The 22,283-nt window shown below is 38.8% G+C and overlaps 1 protein-coding gene across 8 annotated transcripts in view; it reads left to right on the forward strand.

The window, feature by feature from the left end:
• The window catches only part of GOLGA4 (golgin A4), a 110,091-nt gene that overhangs the window by 23,412 nt on the left and 64,396 nt on the right, over positions 1-22,283 (forward strand). For 4 of the 8 annotated variants that reach the window (XM_070777080.1, XM_070777081.1, XM_070777082.1 and 1 more), the window contains 5 exons: positions 3,038-3,136; positions 7,417-7,482; positions 17,773-18,087; positions 18,842-18,889; positions 20,258-20,314. In XM_070777080.1, coding sequence (XP_070633181.1) covers positions 3,038-3,136; positions 7,417-7,482; positions 17,773-18,087; positions 18,842-18,889; positions 20,258-20,314 — 585 coding nt within the window. The remainder of the gene's footprint in view (positions 1-3,037; positions 3,137-7,416; positions 7,483-17,772; positions 18,088-18,841; positions 18,890-20,257; positions 20,315-22,283) is intronic. The other 4 variants (XM_070777083.1, XM_019984321.2, XM_070777084.1 and 1 more) reach the window with 2 other exon arrangements.

The following is a 22,283-nucleotide window of genomic DNA, read 5'->3' on the forward strand; positions in this document are numbered from 1 at the left end:
TTTAATTTTATATTGCTGGGTTTGCTAGGTTTTTTTTTAAGGATTTTTTTGGTCTCTATTCATAAGAGATATTTGGAGAAGGCAATGACACCAAAAAATCCCATGGATGGAGGACCCCGGTAGGCTGCAGTCCATGGGGTCGCGAAGACGAGAAGAGTCAGACACGACTGAGCGACTTCACTTTCACTTTTCACTTTCATGCATTGGAGAAGGAAATGGCAACCCACTCCAGTGTTCTTGCCTGGAAAATCCCAGGGACGGGGGAGCCTGGTGGGCTGCCATCTATGGGGTCGTACAGAGTCGGACACGACTGAAGTGACTTAGCACCAGTAGCAGCAGCATAAGAGATATTGGTCTGTTGGTCTTCAGTATTTTGGTGTCAGGAAAATATTGGTCTCGTAAAATGCATTGAGAAGTGTTCCCTCATATATATACACACACACACACATATATATATATATATATACACATATACATATATATGTATACACATATACATATATATGTATATGTGTATATATATATATATTTTTTTTAAGCTTAGTATTAATTCTTTAAATAGTTGGTATAATTTACTAATGATGCCATCTGATCTGGGCTTTTCTTTATGAGAAATGTTTTGATTACTAATTCAGTCTCTTCACTTTTTACAGTTCTGTTAATAGTTTGTGTTTCTTCCTGCATCAGTTTTGGTACTTTATGCCACCCATATTGTTTGTTGGCATGCAGTTATTGCCTTGTAATCCTTTTTATTTTGTAAACACAGTAGTAATTTTCCCTCTTTCATCCCTGGTATTAGTAATATGAGTCTTCTGTCTGTGTTTTTATCTGTTCAACAAATGATGAACCAGTTGGTTCCATTCTCTTGCTGAGTGTACTGAGCATCCTCAGGATTGCAGTGGCAAGCTGATCTTTTTTTTTTTTTTTTTAACTGGGGTAGCAGGCTGATCTTTGATGACTTATTTTTCTTAAGTCTCAGGTACCCTGAGACTTTACCAGAAATTCCTTGAATCTGTGTTGCTACTTTCCCAGTTTTCTGGCTTGATATGTGGGTTTGTTTTTTCTTTTAGTTTTTACCATCTTTATATACCCTTGGTCTTTTCAGTGCTAATTAGAGCTAGGGAACATTAGACACCTTGTCCTTTTTTTGCTGTCTTTTCAGTTTAAAGACTGTATGTTTTTATGTTTAGTAAAATTACCCATATAGACAAAATAGGGCTATAATTTATGATCTTGGATTTAATCAAAATGATTTAACCTCAGTCTGTACTGTGTATTTTCTCATATACTGCTATAGTGGATTTTTTTTTCTTGTATTTTCTAAGTGTATTATGTACCTAATGTATACGTTACTGCAAATAAGAATGAAATAAATTTGACTCAAAAAAGTAAGTTGTTGCTACAACAGCTATATATAACAGAGTTTGGGAAGATAGAAACAGGGCCTCTTCTCGTCACAGTAGAGCTACTAGAAGATTCTAAACTTTTTGGAAGTTCCCTGGCTGTCCAGTGGTTAGGACTCTCCACTTTCAGTGCTGGGGCCCAGGTTCAGTCCCTGGTCGGGAAACTAAAATCCCACAAGCCATGCGGTGTGACAAAAAAATAAAACCCCAAAGCTTTTTAGGGTCTCTTTCCTAAAAGAGGATAGAGTAGTACATAGGGGATATACTAATTCATGACATATAACAGTGGATGCTAGCTAGCAGATGCCTCAGGTCTGGCATTAGGACTTAATTTTCTCTTTGAACTCTGGTTGAGAAGGACCGGGAGGGTTCTGTGCTGCCAGAATTTGTTTTAGTGCTACAGGCCAGAGGCTAAAGTGGGGCTCACGGCACGCATGAAAGACAGCTGAGAAGAGCTTTTCCCAGCTTTTGCCTAGAGCTCTCTGTGGCCCATTGTGAGAAGCTGCTGTCTCTAGGGAGGCTTTGTGACCAAGAACTGAACCATACCTCCCTCACATGGGCTTAGTGACTGAATCTGTGATAACCTCTGTGTTGCTGTGGGGCTGGAAACCCAGACTGGGCCCCAGGGAGTCAGACTGACTGGATAAGGAGGGATGAGCACAGAAGGAAGGGGAAGGGTAATGCTTTCCTGAAAAGGAGCCTGTAAATGAAAATGATAAAAGAAATGCTGAGAAGACAACCAATAAAAACAGAAATTGGGCTGTAACAATTTATTCCAGGTGAAATTAAAATAATTAAAAGGGCAGTCTGGACAAGACTTTGAAAAACAAGTATCTTCAGTAAGGTAAATGAAGTAATAATAATTTCCTGAAAAAGAAGAGAAAATTGTGGACAGGAAAAAAAAAAAAAAAAGCAGGCCCCAAGATGGGCTAGGTAGGGAAAAATAATTAGAAATGTAATTTTTTACTTGTGTGTTTGTGTAACCCCCACCATCAAAAAGTTCATTTTAATTATAATTTCTTACACATCTAAATCATGATAGTATTTTGGTATATAGTATACAGTTTATGAAAGAAAATTATGCAGATAAGAATGTATATCAAAAGAGCTATCAGTAGTATAATAGAATTTATCCTTAAAACTTACTATAAATTTGTTTTAAAAATTTCTGCTGTATGTATTGGAGAAGACTATTTGTATATAAGTACAAATAAATGATTAAAGTTTTGTGTGTTTATCTGCCCCATAAATTTCCATGCTGTCTTTTTCTGTCTATAGAAAGGAGCAGCTCAGTATTTAAGACTTTGTGTTGTTTACCATGAATTGTTCTTATTGGTGTAGACTTTAATGCTGAATTGCCAGACGTGGTGTGTGCTAGGGTGCCTGTTGCATACATCATTTGTCTGTCAATAAGCAAGCTGTTTAAAGTTGAGTTTTGAGGTCCAGAACAGCTCAGCTCATCTCCCTGAACTTTCCCAGGAACTTATTATTTCTGTGGGTGGAGTGGTGCTAGCGCAAGGCCACTGGAGTGTGTGCGTGCTTGTGGGATGAGAACTTTGCAACATGCCCTTATGATTTGTTTTTCATCCTTTATTTTATGTTTATGCCTCTGCTCATTACCCTGAATGAGACAGCTCCTAGCCGGGATGATAGCAGAGCCTGCTTTTCTCTCTGAGTATACTATCTTTGCTTTGGATTCCTCCAAGCAGCCTAAAACCCAGACTGAAAGTGTGGTGAGTCCTTCCACCGCTTTCTGCACTCCCTGTGTGGGGAAACAGAGTAATTTGGTCATTCTAGAAGCATATCTCATGTTGCTTGTCACTGACCACCTCTCAAAGCATCTTCAGTGCTGTGCTGCTAACCTTGCTCTAAAAAAATCAGAGCGTAAACTGCTGAGTTCTGATGGCTGGTGTGTGTTTGCTAGCTTTTTAACAGCAACAAAATTTAACACTGTTTTCATTAACATAGCGAAGAATACTTTCACTTGGTATGAACTCTTAAGTTTTCCTCCCTAGGGAATGTTTGCTCATTAACTAAAAGAGGTATGTATTGCTAGGAATCTCTGTTCTACTCATGGTAGGAGGCCAAGAATATTTTGAGATGTGACTCACATTTTTAGGAATGAAAAAATCATTGTATATAAATCCGTAATTAAGCAATATTGAGTAGGCAGGTGGAGTCTACTGTAACAAGTTAGTTGCATCTTATTTTGGGAGACTACCAGTTTTCTGTGTATAAAACATTTGAAAGGAAACAATTACTCTTTATCTTTCAGCTGACTGAATTCATACAATTTTGAATCTTGTGTATAATTCCACTTTGGAAAATTTGCTAAATTAGTAAATTTAGCAAATTAAAAGTTAGAAGTTTGATTGCCAAGTAAGGTTAGCTTTTGGTGTTAGAATGAACACCAGCTGAACTGGGACTGAGGTTTTTTTTTAAACAATAAGAGTTGGTTTAATTTATTAAGCAGCTGGTGATGAAATTAGAACATTTCTGTACTTAATCATGGGGCTTCCAACTTGGCTTAGTGATAAAGAATATGCCTGCCAGTGCAGGAGATGCAAGAGACACAGGTTTGATCCCTGGGTTGGAAAGATCCTTGGAGGAAATGGCAACCCACTTCAGTATTCTTGCCTGGAAAATTTCACGGACGGAGGAGCCTGGCGGTCTGTAGTCCATGGGGTCTCAAAGAGTCAAACACAACTGAACAACTAAGCACGCACTCACATACTTATTCATGCAGCCAGCAAAGACTTGGTCTGCATGTGGTCAGTAGCAATCCTGTATTACCTTCCTTCTCAACTGGGTTTTAGGAAAGAAAGCAGCTGAGAGTTCTTGTGACGCCTTAGGTTGGCTCTCAGGAATAGAGGTCTCTTCTTGGTTCTGGGCTACCAGTTATACCTCACTGTTTTCAGTCCTGAGAGGGAGACAGGAGTCCCAGTTAGAGATAACTTACCAACTTATTTTAAAAATATAAAATGATGTTCCACTTCATGTAGTAGTAATGGAGGCTTGACAAAAAAAAATAGAACTTCTTCTAGGTCCACTTCCATAAGTACACAAAAACAATTCATATTGAATACCTATCCTATTACAAAAAAATGCTAATAATTTTAAAATGAAGCCTTTAGAACTATTTAAAATATGGTAAGTAGGCTAAAAGTCTGTGATAATCTTATTTAAATTTTGTTTGTTTGTTTGTTTATTCTGGTAATAATATTTCTCCTCACATAAAACCATGGTATAATCTTACAGCAGTTAAAAGTGATTGTTGAAAGATGTAACAAATCATAATTGAAGACAAATCTGGCAGGGAACCTGTGTGTACTTTTAAATTAAATGCACTTCAGAAACATTTTTTTGTTATCTCACAATTGCCTCCAGGAGACAGTGTTGGTGACCATTGAGTATTGACGTGTGTTGAGCTAGTTCTCTGGGCTTCTGTTGCCGGGAGGCATTCAGAAGTCTTCTTGCACTGAAAGATGGGCTGCATAAGGGGTTAAGAAGCAATTCCTGAGCCTCTGCTATCAGTCAGGCAAATGTAGGGTTCTTGCTCTCTAAGCGTTTGTAGTTAGTACTGAGACAAAAATGTCAAAATACGCTTAACAATTCAAAAGAAGTAAGGCTTTGTAGAAGAAAATACAAGCATAGGAAATGTGTTAGTCCCTCAGGCCAGCCATAGGAGGCTTCACAAAATAAGAGGTGTTTGAAAGTTGAAAGATGAGAAAGAATTTGCAGGGCAGAAATGAAGAAGGCATTATATGTAGTGACAATATCTGTAATTTTTGTTTCTAGAGATTCCTAACTTACATTTTCATGGTAACATAGTTCAGTACTTTCTTTAGTTGTCTTGCATTTATTCAGATATATAGTATTTTTTGCACTTACTCAGTCATGTCTGACTCTTTGCGACCCCGTGAACTGGGGCTTTCCAGGCACCTCTGTCCATGGGATTCTCCAGGCAAGAATACTGGAGTGGGTAGCCAGTCTCTTCACCAGGGGATCTTCCTAACCCAGGGGCCGAACCTGGGTCTCCCGCAAGAATCTTGTGGACAGATTCTTTACCGTCTGAGTTACCAGGGGAGCCTGATATATAGTATAGCAAGTAAATTAAAATATAGGTACAGGAAAGAAAAGTTTTTAAATATTATGCTGTTTGTTTGGTAGAGTGGTATTTCAAACAGTTGTAGAATAGCTGTTTTTGTATGGATCACAATAATGTACCAGGTTTTTTTACTACATACAATAGAATATCTTATGGAGCCCTCTTGTTTGCTTTCTCCATAATTTAAAGGTCAGTTACTTTTCTTTTTTTCCCTTGATAAATAAAATTCATTTAATTTAATTTTATTTATTAAAGTTTTAGTCTTGAGTAAACATCTTTTTAATATTCTATGCAACTGAATATGAAGTATACATAAAGCATTTTTACTGCACATAGACAATTACTTTTCAATTGCCTGGCAGAGAGACTTGCTGATCTCTGTGAAATATGTCTTTTATTTTAGAGTGTGTAGTGTAGGATATTTTTAGGGCTGGAAAGCATTAATTGCAATGTTGTACAAATGTATGCCGTGTATCCAGCTTCTAATTCTTTGAAATGGCAGAGAAGAGGAAGATAAAAGTTAATTCCTATATTCCCCTAACTGTTCTCCCCTGTGTAAGTTTAAGGAGGTGTCTTGGACTGATAAAATTTTATAGCTCTTTTTATGTTAGAGGGGCAAGGTATTTAAACTTTTATAAGGGAAAAATTTAAACATATAGCAAGAGTGGAAATAGCAATAAAAATTGCATAAGATTACTTGTCCTTCCCCCAATATCCATTGTCCGGTGTCAGCAAATAATAACTCATGGCTATCTTATACCATCCCCTCACACCTCCCTAACCATACCCCTCCCGCCCTCATCACACATGCAGATACCCCTCTCCCCCATCCCCATGGGATTATTTGAAGCAAATTTCAGAAATCTTACCTACCTATTTTGGTATATATTTCTAAAAGATGAAGACTAAAGCTACAAAATCATAGTACATTTATCACAGCGAAAATTAATAATTTCATAGTATCAGATACCTAATGAGAGTTCAGAAATTTGAGAACACTTTTGCAAAGTTGCATGCTTTCCCCACTTGTATTTAAGAATAAGAAGAGTCATATATTTGACCTTTTCTTGGTTAGCCCTAAGAGGTTGTAGGGGAAAACTTGGTACTTTTTAAGCACCAAGTTACTGAAACATAGTGACTAGTATTTGGTTGAATGCTTTTGTTTAAAACATGGATGTTACTTTATCATGAGCTGCTTCTGTAGGTTTAATTTTAGTTAGACACTTAGTGTATTATGAATAGTGTAGAATTTTGAATCTTGAAGAATATCAAACCTTACGGAACTAACACAGGTTTGATGTAATAAGTAGAATGCTGTGTAACTTAGAACATTTGTCATACCAACAGAACAGAACAAAAAACTTTCATTTGTGGAAGAAATTATTTTTAATTTTAAGTTTTTCTGAAAACTGTCCTACCAATTTCATTTAGACTGGTGGCTTTAAATGAATGAGGCATTTCCATTTCTTATTAGGAAGATATTTTTCAGAGCTTAGCCCGAATAACTTTAAATAGTATTTAATTGTAAGGAACAGTTGACATTACTTCCTCTGGATAGTTTTCTACTTGAATGAGTTTTGCTGACTGAATTCCTGATGTTAATTTTGTACTGAGGGAAAAAACTGGGGTGATGGTAATGGGGAGAGGCATGGGATTAGTTTGTAAATTTTGCTACATACTAATCCTTGCTATTTAGTTACAGATAAAATAGCAAAATGAATTTTCTAAAATACTTACCATACTAGTTTTGCCTTGCATGAAAAAATTCTAATAATTGAGCAGTTACTAATTTTGTTTAATAGATATGTGTGTCTAATAGGTTTTGGTACTTGGCCTTTGTTCTTAACGGTTTTAAAACTTTAGTTTTCTGATCCTCTCTTTACAGTGTTTCTTTGTTTTTCTTAGAATGCGTCTTTCCAAGCCACAAAATCTCCCGACAGTGTTAATGGAAGTGAACCCACAACTCCTCAGGTTTGTTTTAAATGTTATTTAAAAGAAAGAGCAAGTCATTTCAGTGTCAGTCAATCTATATTATTAGCCACAGTGATGTCCAAACACTTGATACAGTATGTATGGTAAATCCAAGTTTGTTGATGGTTTCTTGGAAAAAGTTTAAAGTGAAGTAATACATGTGTGTGTGTGTGTGTGTGTATATATATATATATATATATACACACACCAGTCTTGTAAGTTTCCATTATTGCTCATTTAAAAACTTAATGGCACCGAAGATAAAACTTTGAAAAACAGACTGACTTTATAGTTGTAAAAGATTAGGAGTAAGCCATACTGAAAGACATGTTGAGTTACATATTCTAGAATGGGGATGTAAAGAAAATGGCATTTTCTTTTAAAGTTTGTTCTAATGCAGAATATCTTATTACTAGCGAGTTAAGTTTATCTTTGACTTTAAAAAGTTATTTGGAGAGTGGGACTCATGTAACCTTCTTTTGACTCCTTCCAAAAAAGAAAGAAATTCATTAAAAAAAAATCTTAATGATAGCAGTGTCTGAGATGAACATTTATTATTTTTGGCTTTACTGATGATTATTCATCATTAACCTGGCTATTCTCAACAGTGTCTAGTGTAGGGCAGTAACATTGCTGATTCTGTGGACCTGGAGCACGAACATGGGCAGTTTCTCAACAGTCTGATTTATGAACTAAATCATGCAGACTAAACATTCTAAAGTATTGTCTAGCTTCCCAAACTCCATGAACAGCTTACCTGTGAGCTGAGAACCTCATTCTTTTCAGGGAGGCCAGTCAGATTCTGGGCCAAGTCCCTGGGCCTTGAAACATCCCCAGTTAATCCCAAATCCTTTTCAGTTCAGTTCAGTTCAGTCGCTCAGTCATGTCCGACTCTTTGCGACCCCATGAATTGCAGCACGCCAGGCCTTCCTGTCCATCACCAACTCCCGGAGTTCACTCAGACTCATGTCCATCGAGTCAGTGATGCCATCCAGCCATCTCATCCTCTGTCGTCCCCTTCTCCTCCTGCCCCCAGTCCCTCCCAGCATCAGAGTCTTTTCCAATGAGTCAACTCTTCGCATGAGGTGGCCAAAGTACTGCAGTTTCAGCTTTAGCATCATTCCTTCCAAGGAAATCCCGGAGCTAATTTCCTTCAGAATGGACTGGTTGGATCTCCTTGCAGTCCAAGGGACTCTCAAGAGTCTTCTCCAACACCACAGTTCAAAAGCATCAATTCTTCAGCGCTCAGCCTTCTTCACAGTCCACCTCTCACATCCATACACGACCACAGGAAAAACCATAGCCTTGACTAGACGGACCTTTGTTGGCAAAGTAACGTCTCTGCTTTTGAATATGCTATCTAGGTTGGTCATAACTTTCTTCCAAGGAGTAAGCGTCTTTTAATTTCATGGCTGCAGTCACCATCTGCAGTGATTTTGGAGCCCCCCCAAAAAAAGTCTGACACTGTTTGCACTGTTCCCCATCTATTTCCCATAAAGTGATGGGACCGGATGCCATGATCTTTGTTTTCTGAATGTTGAGCTTTAAGCCAACTTTTTTACTCTCCTTTTACAAATACATAATTTCTTGCAAGTGCCTTGAAGGAGGGGTAAAATATTGGGAGGCATCAGTCTAAATGTTACTGGACAGATCCAGTGATCTTTGAGGAATATTTATCAGAAAATATTATTTAGAATGCTTATTCTATTGTAGAATAGTCCAAACAGATTGAATATAATTGTGAATGCAAGAACTAGAGTGAATAACAACCAATGTTTTGATCAAATTCAGGAGAGACTTAAGTTTTGATTAAGGTGAGGAATGAACTTGTGTGATATTCAGAAAGTTAGTTGTGTTAATTGCGTTTACTGTGTCTCAGGTGTTGTTGATCATTTTATGTACATGATCTCATTTAATTCTTGTTACAAGGAGACACCTCCACTCAGAGTCCGTTTGCTTTTATACAAAATTCTGACAGGTTGGTTGTTGGTTGCTGTTAGCAAATTAGGAACAATGGATATCCCTGAAGCAGGTAGAATGCTTACTGTAATTGGGAGCAGGAAATCAGAGTTAACACCAAGGTAGAAGAGATGGTGAAAAGCAAGCCCAAGAGTTTATAAAGTGTAGCTGCTTGTGACCCCCTTACTACTGGGTAGATCATCTTCTGTAAATCAGTAGATTTTGGCACACAGTTTGTGGCAGAGATGTCATTAAAAAGGGTTACTCACTGTCTTTATCTAAAAAAGCAAAAAAGTGTAGTATACCCTTTTCAAAAAAATGTCTGTTATACTTAACAGTAGTTAACTCTTCAGTTTAATTTGGTACACAAAATTCAGGTAATCAGTACATAACATTCAGCTAATCAAAATGACTCTTCATTCATAGGTTGACATTTTACCTTGCTGCTGCTGCTACTAAGTCGCTTCAGTCGTGTCCGACTCTGTGCGACCCCATAGACAGCAGCCTACCAGGCTCCCCTGTCCTTGGGATTCTCCAGGCAAGAACACTGGTGTGGGTTGCCATTTCCTTCTCCAATGCATGAAAGTAAAAAGTGAAAGTGAAAGTGAAGTCGTGTCCGACTCTAGCAACCCCATGGACTGCAGCCCACCAGGCTCCTCTGTCCATGGGATTTGCCAGGCAAAAGTACTGGAGTGGGATGCCATTGCCTTCTCCGGACATTTTACCTTAGACAGACTTAAAAAAAACTCAGACATTTGAAAATAATCAGTGTATGCCACCATGTAATAGAGAAAAATATAGTTTGTAAAACAAGTATATATGAGCATTCATCCTTATCTGAGAAGCTGTGAAATAGTTTGATTATAGTTTTAGTGTTTTGGCAGTTTAGGATAACTATAGGATCTAGTATTACTGTCTTATTGTGTAGATAAGATATTAGGCATGAAACCTTAAATTACTTGCCCAGAGACTAGTGATTAGTTATTGATAGTGGAATTATCATAGATTGACAAAAACATCAGTCTCCCCAGCTATAATTTTTTTTTTTTTGCCATGCATTGCCTCATTTAAATTTCTATGTTGTTAAAATGAGATATGGAGAGCAGAGTAGTGGTTGCCAGAGGCGAGGAGGGTGGTGGCACGGCGAAATGGGCGAAGGGATAGAGAGCTACAGACTTCCAGCTATAAAATAAATAAGTCATAGGGATGTGTAATGTACTGCACTGGAAATAGAGTCAGTAATATTGTAATAACTTTGGTGCATAATCTGTAAAAATATCTAATCAGTATGTTTCATGCCTGAAATGAACATATCATTGTATGTTCTAAACTTCAGCAAAAACAACAAAAAATAACAACTGAGTTTCACTAAATTCAATAGAGCAAAACATAGGAATTTAAATGGCCATTCTCATATGCTGTTATTTTTTTTTAGGTTGTGGGAAAAAGTCTGGTTTTGAAAATCATTAATTTTTTAAAAAAGAAATTATAGTAGTAAAATTAAATTTTGAAATTTTCGTTGCTGTTTTTGAATACTGCTAGAAGTGAAAGACTGCTTTTAATTTTATTTTCAATAGTTATGAAACATTTCCAACATACAGAAAAGTTGAAAGAACTTTATAAAGTGAACATATGTGTACCTAACGCGTCAGTTCTGTCACTGATGCATTCATTACCATACTCTTTTTTCTGTCCATATATTCATTCCTCTATTTGTACCTCAATCTATTTTATTTTTTTGATGCCTTTCAAAGTTGTAGGCCACAGTACTAATGTTTTAGTATGCATATCGTTATCTAGAGATCAGTGTTTATAATTTCTTTTTTGAAGTGAATTTTACATAAAATGAAATGTACAAGCCTCAAATGTGCACTGACTGAGTTTTGACAGTTGTATGTGCCAAACCCAGCCACAGGTTATGGAAGATTATCATCACCCCAGAAAGTTCCCTTGTGGTGCTCCTCTCAGAGGCAACCTGGTTTAATTTTTTTCCACCATGCAACAGATTAGTTTTGCTTATTTTAGATTTTCATGTAAGTGGCCTCATAGAGTGCACTGTTCTGTGGAAGGCTTCTTTCACTCAGCACAGTATTTTTGGAATCTCATCCTTGCTGTACTTATCAGTAGTTTGTTCCTACCTGTTGTTGTGTAGTTTTTCTATATGAATATTCTGTAGATACTCACCTATTGATGGACACCTGGGCTGCTTGAAGTTTTCTATTATGAATAAAGCTTATGAACGTTATTGTAGAGTGTTACTGGTGTCGTATTAATGCTTTCCCATGATTTCTAGAATAAGATATACTATATAAAAAATGATATGTATCATTTTGATCAATCATTGAGTATTTCAAGTTTTCCCATTAGATCATCATTATCATATTGCCAGGTTAGGGTTCAGCTGAACAAATGTGTCCTAAGCACCTCCTGTGGAAAGCACTGAGGCAAGACTACAGAAATAGAGAATATGGATCCTGTCCTAAAAGAGTATAAAGTTTGGGGTGAGGGTGTGTGTGCAGTGGATACAATGTAGGAAAACATATTTAGTGCTTCCTATACGAGACATTATTTTAAGTGTTTTTGGCCATTTAATCCTCATAACAATCTACTAATTTTTTTTTTTTTTAAATAAATGAGGAAATTGAAACAGAGGTCTTAAAGTTAGTAAGTAGTAAAGCTGGAATTCAAATCAGGAAGTCTGTTCTTAACCACTGTGCTGTATTATCTCTGTAGTTGTTTTAAGGCATAAACAGTTAGTTGTTGTATCAGCGAGTAAGTAATGTTGAGTCAGAAGGCAGTATGTGCTCCAGGAGTGGTCCTGGTAAAGTGCTTAGCGATTAAGAAAGGCAGTTTCTGATGGGAGAAATCCTAGAAATTTGAACTCACTTCTGAAGGATGTCTGGGTTTCCATATGCATAGAAACTGTGGGCGATAGCACAGAGGCACACAGACAACGCATTTGCTCAGGAAACAGGAAGTTCCCTAGTAGAACTTAAGTTTCTGTTACGTGGAGGGGTGATTTTACAAAGAAATGGGTCTTGGGAACTGGGAATCTTGAACATAAGTGAAGGATTTTGATCTTTCTATTAAGTGAGAGTTCAAATTAAGAACTGGAATGAAATGAACCGAATTATATTTTAGGAAGAAATCCTAAAAATCCTAGTGACTGTGTGACACAGCGGCAGACCGGTGGGTAAGAGATCTGACAGAACAGAAGGTTGCTACAGATATCCAGCTGGCAGAGGATAAAAGTCTGAACAATAACACTGTTGGGGAAATAGGAAGGAGGAGTGAAAACAGGGTCAAGCGGGTGAGACAGAAAGGCGTTAAAAAGTAACTCTGTGTTCATTTATTCTTCCTTATACATTTTCCCCCTAATCCCCATCAGCTTTTTAAACAGTAGTTACAAATCAGGGAATGTCTTTGGTGCCAGAAGCCTGGCAGTGGTTGGAGCCCGCGGGAGCTGAGTTTCTTATGTAGCAGAAGCGCTGGAGACAGTTGTTAAAGACCCTTTCCCTTTGGCTTCCTGTCCTGCCCTCCGTTTTTCCTCTCATTCTCATCACTGCCTTTCATCCTCACAGTTCCAAGTTTGGCCTCCAGGAAATACATCTCCATTCTCAATAGGACAAAAGACACATTCCTTATCAGGAAAGTAATATTTCTTCTAGAAGGTTCCATCGTGGTTTTTGGCTGCACTGTGTGGCTTGTGGGCTCTTAATTCTCTGACCAGGAACTGAACCCAGGCCCCCACAGTGAAAGGGTGGAGTCCTAACCACTGGACTGCCAGAAAACTGAGGAAGGTCCCATCCTTTAGAGTCCCACTCAGTAGTATCCATTATTGGCTGAGCTTTGGCACACAGCCCACTCGTGGCTGAACCAGAGTCTGGGAAAAGCTAATTTTATTATTATTTTACATTTATATTTTTAATAATTTTGTTAGTTCTTTTATTTGTAGCTGTGCTGGGTCTTTGTTACTGTGTGGGCTTTGCTCCAGTTGCAGTGAGCGGGGCTGCCCTCTAGTTGTGGTGTGCGGCTTCTCATCACCCCGCCTTCTGTTGCACAGCGCCTTCTAGTTGTGGTGTGCGGCCTCTCATTGCCCTGCCTTCTCCTGTTGCACAGCGCCCTCTAGTTGTGGTGTACGGCCTCTCATCGCCGTGCCTTCTCCTGTTGCACAGCGCCCTCTAGTTGTGGTGTGCGGCCTCTCATCGCCGTGCCTTCTCCTGTTGCACAGCGCCCTCTAGTTGTGGTGTGCGGCTTCTCATCGCCCTGCCTTCTGTTGCACAGCGCCCTCTAGTTGTGGTGTGCGGCCTCTCATTGCCCTGCCTTCTCCTGTTGCACAGTGCCCTGTAGTTGTGGTGTGCGGCTTCTTATCGCCCCGCCTTCTCCTGTTGCACAGCGCCCTCTAGTTGTGGTGTGCGGCCTCATCACCGTGCCTTCTCCTGTTGCACAGCACGGGCTCCAGGGCAGCCAAGCTCAGCAGTTGCAGCTCCCGGACTCCAGAGCACAGGCTTCATAGGGGCGCAGCTTAGTTGCTCGGAGGCGTGTGGATCCTCCTGGATCAGGGAACGAACCAGTGTCTCCTGCATTGGCAGGTGGATTCTTTATCACTGAACCAGCAGGGAAGCTCAGAGCTAATTTTAAAAATCCTTTAATTGAAATGTAATGTATCACACTATAATATCTACATACAGAAAAGTATCATGTATTCCATATACAGTTTTCTGAATTTTCACAAACTAAACACAGCTTTCTAACCAGCACCCAAAATCAAGAAACAGAAATTACCAGCTTCCCAGAAACTGTTGTGTTCCTTTCTGTTCTCCTCTCACACTGGGGGCGGGGGTAACTACTGTTGTGGCTTCTAACACTATAGATTAATTTTGCCTGTTTCTGAGTTAATGTAAATAGAATCAGAAGTGGATATTCTTTTGTGTCTGGCTTCTTTTGTTTAATACTGTTAGTGTTAGATTCATGTATATTCTTGTTTGTGGCTATTAATCTTTCATTCTTGTTGCTATCTGCTGCTGCTGCTGCTGCTGCTGCTGCTGCTGCTAAGTCACTTCAGTCGTGTCTGACTCTGTGTGACCCCATAGATGGCAGCCCACGAGGCTTCCCCGTCCCTGGGATTCTCCAGGCAAGAACACTGGAGTGGGTTGCCATTTCCTTCTCCAGTGCATGAAAGTGAAAAGTGAAAGTGAAGTTACTCAGTCGTGTCTGACTCTTAGCGACCCCATGGACTGCGGCCCACCAGGCTCCTCTGTCCATGGGATTTTCCAGGCAGGAGTGCTGGAGTGGGGTGCCATTGCCTTCTCCGTGTTGCTGTCTAGTATTCCATTGATGATCAGACAACAGTTGATTTTTCCTGTCTGTTATTGATGAGCATCAACAGTAGTTTCAGGTTTGGCACTGTTTTGAACAGTGCTGCTGTAAGATTCTAGTGCATGTCTTTTGTTGAACATAATTATACATTTGTACTGGATATACAGTGAAGTGAAAGTTGCTCAGTCATGTCCGACTCTTTGTGACCCCTGTGGACTATACAGTCCATGGAATTCTCCAGGCCAGACTACTGGAGTGGGTAGCCTTTCTCTTCTGCAGGGGATCTTCCCAGCTGAGGGATTGAACCCAGGTTTCCCGCATTGCAGGCGGATTCTTTCCTAGCTGAGCCACAAGGGAAGCCCAAGAATACTGGAGTGGGTAGCCTATCCCTTCTCCAGCAGATCAAACTGCTGGTCCACAGAGTACATATGTGTTTAGTTTTAATGTTAATAAATGCTAGTAGTTTTCCAAAATGGATGGCTTTATATCCTCACCAATACTTGGAGTTTTCCATAGTTGTATTTTAGCCGTTCCAGTGGATATGTGGTAGTGTGTCATTGTGGTTTTAGTTCATATTTGAGAAGGTGAATGTTTAACCTGGCTGTATTGTTAGCCTGAACGAAACTGGCGTCTGGTGGAAAGGAAGAAGGGAGGATTAGATATCTCTTGATAGATAGTGTTGGATATCTGGTGATGACAGCTCAAGCCAGTCATGGCGTGAAGTGCTTCACATGTCCTTGTGTAGTACTCCTCATGAGCACCCTGGGAGGTGAGTGCTGTTTTCCCCAGTTTACTTATGAAGAAACAGAGGCATAGAGGGGCAGTGTAACTTGCCTAAGGTCATATTGCTGGTCAGTGGTGGAAGGAAGACTTGAACCTATGAAGTCTGGCTGCAGAGCCTGTGCTCTAAGCTGCTGCATCGTAGAGCCAGAAGAGTCTGCCACATAAGCTTGAGTATGGTGCTTAAGTAAAGTTTGTCTTTTAGTCTTCTTTCTCTAATACTGATAATCAATGTTTATTGCATATTTGCTACATTATAAGCAATTTGCGTGTACATGTTAACAAATTCAGTCTTTGTGGCATCCTTATGAGGTAGGTAGTATTACTATTACCATCATTATTATTTTTATCATCCCTATTTTAGAGAGGTGGAAACAAAACTCATGAAGTTAAGTAACTTGACTCATGTCTTGAACATTGATTGTGGTGGAACCAGGATTTAAACTTAGGCAGCTTTGCTCGGCAGCCCAACAGGCTAAATCGTGACACTCAGTCACCTTCCTGCCAAGCAGAGTAGATGTGACAGTTACCCAGCTTACCAGCTTCTGCACATAATGTCCTTGACATTGTTCATTAGTCTTGGCTCACCTAAAATAACAGTTATTTCTAGTGCTAGTCAGATTTCTCACTTGTTTGCCCTAGGCAGGTTACAAGGAGATTGTCTGTAGGAGCTGAAAAGCACTTTTTGTGTGGGTCAGAAGTGGCTGGTAATGGAGTAGGCGTAAAGTGGGTCTTCAGGGTTTTGAGCATGAGGGTCCCTCCTCTCCCTTAAGACTTTCTCCACCCTGTCCCAGAAGAGAGGTAAAACTTGCACATTAGGAAAGAATAAATGGCAAAGTACACGAAAATAGAAAAATGAAAGTAAAAATCACCTAAAGTCTAACCACTCAGACCCACCGTCTGTTAACTTTTTGCGTTGGTCCTTTAACAGCCTGGTTCTCAAGGTGTTTGTGGGCACATACATACCGATTCAAAACTATACGTAACTACTTTAATCAAAACGACCTCACGGTGTATGTGTCATTTTATAACCTGAGTTTTCCCGTTTAATAATAGTATGTCTTGAATCTTCGTACATACACCGTACTTGATATATCCTCCAGTGGTGAATATTTGGGTTGTTTTCAGTTTTTACTGTTACTAATCTGTGGTAAATCTCTGTGCTGATGAAGAGGGTGAGCCCCTGCTAACTCACACCCTGCCAACTACTATTATTAAATCTCTAAAATCTATAAAGTATTCCTGGTCTGATTTTTTTTTATTGTGTATTAAAGAGACTGTTTCTGTTGTCTTGTAATCTTTGCCTGCACATGGCCTCAGTCTCCTCTGAGCATTTCGTTCCTAGCATCTTTGAGATCTTGCAGTGACCCTGTTGCACTAATGAGAATGAGTTTCTAGGAAACACCTTAAGTACTGACTGCTGTCATGTGAACAAAACAATGCTGCTTTAAATAATGCAAGTTATTGAATTATAGTATTTTCCATGGCTGTTTTACAAAATAATGCATTATCATTAATATGCTAATTAAGAGAATAGCTCTTGCTGATGACTGTTTCTGATATGAGGCTTACTGATCCACGCAGAGGGGCTTGAGCTCAGACTCTGACTGCCCTTCATGATTTTGTAATGCTTACGTTTATTCCCCGAAGACAGTGGTAAGTAGAGCAGAGCCGAAAGTCGCCAGTCAGCTCTGCCTTTTGTTCTCTTACTGAGCAAAATGGGTTCACTCTGCGTTACCTACTCTCTGCCTGAGAAGAGTGTTAAGGACTGCACCTCCAGGCAGACTCCAGATTCAGCCACATACTTCACACCTCACAGTACATATCCCCATTTGCGGTCCTGGGTGTACACTGTGGTATTGTTGGCCCCTGCCTCCAAGGATCTTAGTTTAGTGGATGAATCTTACAGCGCACAGGTGAGGTCTGCTGGGAAAGCATGGCTTCCTTCTTTTTTACAAATGGGCAAACCGAAGGGAAGTGACTCAGTGAAGGTCATTCCACTGCTCAGTGACAGACCTGGGACCTATAACCCAGTCCTCAGACTCAAGGTCCAGAGCCTTTTCAGAAATAACCGGGCGTCTCTTGTTTTTCAGCAAACAATTTATTGTGTAAAATGTCAGGAATGAAGTTAAATGTGCTAGAGCTTTTAACAGATTCTTGCTGGTGATTAGGGAATAATAGAAGTCTAAATGTGTATTTTAACTCCCATGTTCTGTTGTGTTTTGGTTGTAGTCAAGTGACACGCAGTCTTTTGCACAGAAGCTCCAACTCCGGGTGCCGTCTGTGGAGTCTTTGTTTCGGAGTCCAGTAAAGGAATCTCTAGTCCGATCTTCCTCTAAAGAATCTTTGGTACGCACGTCTTCTAGAGAATCCCTGAATCGGTTCGACCTGGACTCTTCTGCTGCCTTCTTTGATCCACCCTCTGATATGGAGAGTGAGACTGAAGACTCACTTGGGAATTTAGACAGTCTCAGCAAAGAGCAGTTGATCCAGTGGTTGCGGAGGACGGAACGAAGGTTGAATGGCTACAAAGGGAAATGTTGTGAGGTAAGGGCATGATTTTTTTTTGCTAGTGTGAAAATTTCCTCCTCATGTTCTCTAATTCATGTTACGGCCTGGTCTTTACGCCTGTCGTTGGCTGAACTGTTGATTCCCTAGCTCCGCTGGATCCTGGTGGTGAGTAGTGTGTGGCAGTATCTAGTTAAAGACCTTCACCGGTGCTGAGGCCCTTTGGCCAGGACTCTTAGTAAAATTTTGGAGCAGATTGTTGCCTGTAGCCTTCTGATTCTCACATTGCTCTTTCTCCACCCTCCCTCTGCTTCTCATTCAGTTGGTGTGAGGTGGGGCCTAAGAACTTCTATTTCTATTAATAGCAGGCTCCAGGTGATGCTTTTGTTTGTGAGACTGATCTGTGACCATAGTTTAAGTAGTCTTTAGGCGATGGGCTGTAATCCCATTTTATGAATTAGGTATGTGAGGTATGTGTTTAAGTGAGATCCCATTTTATGTGTCTAGGTGAAATCCCATTCTGTGAATTAGGTATGTGAGGTATGTGTCTAGGTGAAATCAAATGTAATTTAGTATTTTTATAATCAAGTTACACTTTATTTTTTAAAAATATATTACCTATATTATTTAGTTTCAACTGCATATGCATCTAATTAGCTTGAATTGTCTATTAAAGGGTTCTTTTGACTTATTTTTTGACTTTCATAATGAGATGTTTTAGCAGAGCTTAGAACAATTAACTGCATTTATGTAGGAATGACTGATGTTATTAATGACTTTTTCTTTATTTTAGCTTGTTACAGCTTATCAGACTCTTCATAGAGAGAAGAAAAAGCTACAAGTAAGTGATTTATTGGCTATTTATATTGATTCATATGTAATTTTAAAATTAGAAAGGATATTGTAATAAGACCCTGGCTTTTAATAATTTTTCATATGACCAAAGTATTTAACCTGTTTTACTATTAGGAATTTTGATGCAGAGAATGGGAGAAGTCTCAAATGTTTTTGCCTCTGGTAGGGATGGGCTTCCTCAAGTATGCAGTATATAAGAAGTTTGGATTTAATTTGCTTGCCTCTCTCAAGTCTGTTTCCTGGTGGGTCAGTCTGTAGGCTGCATGTTTGTTTTACTGGTAGATAAATATACAACTTGAAGGAGATGGCAACCCACTCCAGTACTCTTGCCTGGAAAATCCCATGGATGGAGAAGCCTGGTAGGCTACAGTCCAGGGAATTGCAAAGAGTCAGTGGGACATGACTGAGCGACTTCACTTTCAAATACCTGAAGACATCTGTTTCTTATCCTTGTGTCAGGGTCCAAAAATAAGCATCCTCTCTTCTGTTTGCTGAGGTTGCTGCTCATAAAGCCCTCGGTTAAGTGTGTAGAGAGCAGGAGTGATGATAGTTCTCCTGGTGACTTACTTCTGCCCTGTTCTGTCATCCTCTTCATGGCCAGAAATCTCCCAGCAGGTGTCCCAGGTGATAATTCACATGTCAGAGCTAAGGGGAAGTAGCACTCCAGTTCAGATGGTGCTGTTATTTGTAAAATGCAGATGGTCTTCGTTCTTACTGTAGAAGTTATTTAAAACAGTTTAATGTCTTGTCCCATTTAGAGACATTAATTGTATAACCAAAAAATTATTTGTAAAGTGAGTTTTGGTAAACTTTATTTCCCCATGTATATTATTTTCAAATATTTAATTTACCATTAATAATAGTCTGCTTTGAGTACAACATTAAATTATATGACTTTGGTTTGGAATATAACCAGTTGAGAATAGTAACATCAGTTATTTGTTGCTGATTTCACTATTATAATTGTCCGTAACAAGTGTGGAAATTAGATTATTACACGTAAAGTATTTAATTTGATAATTTTTTAAACATGTGGTCTATAGAAGTGGGAGAATAGTTCTGATTTAATGCATTGTATTATTAATAATCCATAAACTCATTCTCAAAAGGTCATCTTATTCCTAAGTTCTGTGAGTACCTTGCTTGTGTTTCTTTGATTTGTCTGGTTTTTTGTTTCTAGATGTACATAAATCTACCACTAAGTGGCAGGAGAGAGTTGTGATTGCATAGTTGCAGAAGTAAAGGATGTTGGAAATAAAATTCAGTGATTTGTGATCTTTTTAACTTGATTGTCATTGATATGTCATGTGATTGTTTGAACCAGCTTTTTTTTTTTTTTCCTTTTAAATTAAAGGGTATATTAAGTCAGAGTCAGGATAAAGCACTTCGGAGGATTGGAGAGTTAAGAGAGGTAAGTTGAGAATAGTACTTTGAGAATAGTGACTAAATTTCTCATATTTATCAGGACTGTTTTATGTTTTGGGGTAGTTTCATATGTACCCCATTATAGTGAAAACTAGCCAGATCAGCCTACAAGACCAGGGGTCAGTTCTTTTAGTTTTTATTTGTGTGGTTTCCCTAAGATACATGTTGGTGAAATTACAGGCAGACCTTATTTTATCGTACTTTACTGTGCTTCAGAGATCTTGCAGTTTTACAGATTGAAGGCTTGTGGCAACCCTTTGTTATCAGATGATGGTATCTTTTAGTAATAAAATATTTTTTGAATTAAGGTATGTGCTTTTTTAATGCTGTTGCACACTAAATAGTTACTTAGTGTAAATAGTGTAAACATGACTTTTACATGCTCTGGGAAACCAAAAGTATTGTTTTATTGCAATACTTATTTTATTGTGTTGGTCTGAAATGAATCCATTATATCTCTAAGATGTTCCTGTAATGACTTAAGAATGGCTTATTTAACAATAGAGTATAATTTGCCTGCATAGACAGTCAGTGACAACTTCTAAGGCTAACCTGTCTCTTTAGGTAGTTCAGGCTTCTTCTTGTTTTTTCCTAATCAGCAACCTTTTTACCTTTTTGGTGAAGTAAAACAAGAATTATGTTTCTTGTAATTTGGGAGGAAGGGTGTAATTTTTACAATAAACTATCATATCCAGGCAAATATTTATCATTTGGAATCATGCTTTGCTAATTTCTGTTTCTGGTCCTACCTTAAGAAGATTCGAAAATATTGGCTTAAATTGGTTAGCGAACAGCATTTTAGGTCTCTGCTATATCATTTATCATAATCTAAACTATAATAGATGTAGAAAATCATGACAAAAATATAGCTTCCACATATGTAGTGACCACTGTGTAGCCATCACCAAGGTCAAGAATGTTGCTGGCCATCCAAAAGCTCCTCTGTGCTTCCCAGCCCATTCACAGCACCTTCTCTTTCTCCAAAAGTAACTGCCATGCTAACTTAAATGTATTTCCTTGTATTTCTTTTAAGGTTTTATCACCTAAGTGCATACCTTGAGATGTTATAGTCTTGCCTATGTAAAAAATTTTTTGATGTATCTTTTAAGTCTCTCTAAGTCTACTTGTCTTCTTCATCCCTCTCTTTTCCTTACACTTAATTTGTGGAAGAACCTGATGATAATTGAGAAGATCCAAAATTGCTCATTGGCCATAATCCCAACATTATAAACCTCGTAGACTTGAAATAACATCATGAACCCCTTATTGCGAAATTCAGACTTAAATTAAAGAAAGTAGAGAAAACCACTAGACCATTCAGGTATGACCTAAATCAAATCCCTTACAGTTATACAGTGGAAGTGACAAATAGATTCATAGGTTTAGATCTGATAGACTGCCTGATGATCTACGGATGGAGGTTCGTGGCATTGTACAGGAGGCAGTGATCAATATCATCCCCAAGAAAAAGAAATGCAAAAAGGCAAAATGGTTGTCTGAGTAGGCCTTGCAAATAGCTGAGAAGAGAAGAGAAGTGAAAGGCAAAGGAGAAAAGGAAAGATATACCCATTTGAATGCAGAGTTCCACAGAATATTAAGGAGAGATAAGAAAGCCTTCCTCCATGATCAGTTTAAAGAAAAAGAGGAAGGCAATAGAATGGGAAAGACTAGAGATCTCTTCAAGAAAATTAGAGATACCAAGGGAACATTTCATGCAAAGATGAGCACAATAAAGGACAGAAATGATATGGGCCTAACAGAAGTAGAAGGTATTAAGAAGTGGTGGCAAGAATACGTATAAGAACTATACGAAAAAGATCTTCATGGCCCAGATAACCATGATGGTGTGATCACTCACCTAGAGCCAGACATCCTGGAACGTGAAGTCAAGAGGGCCTTAGGAACCATCAGTACAAACAAAGCTAGTGAAGGGGATGGAATTCCAGTTGAGCTAT

The sequence above is a fragment of the Bos indicus genome, chromosome 22 (assembly GCF_029378745.1).
Source record: "Bos indicus isolate NIAB-ARS_2022 breed Sahiwal x Tharparkar chromosome 22, NIAB-ARS_B.indTharparkar_mat_pri_1.0, whole genome shotgun sequence".
Lineage (NCBI taxonomy): Eukaryota > Metazoa > Chordata > Mammalia > Artiodactyla > Bovidae > Bos > Bos indicus.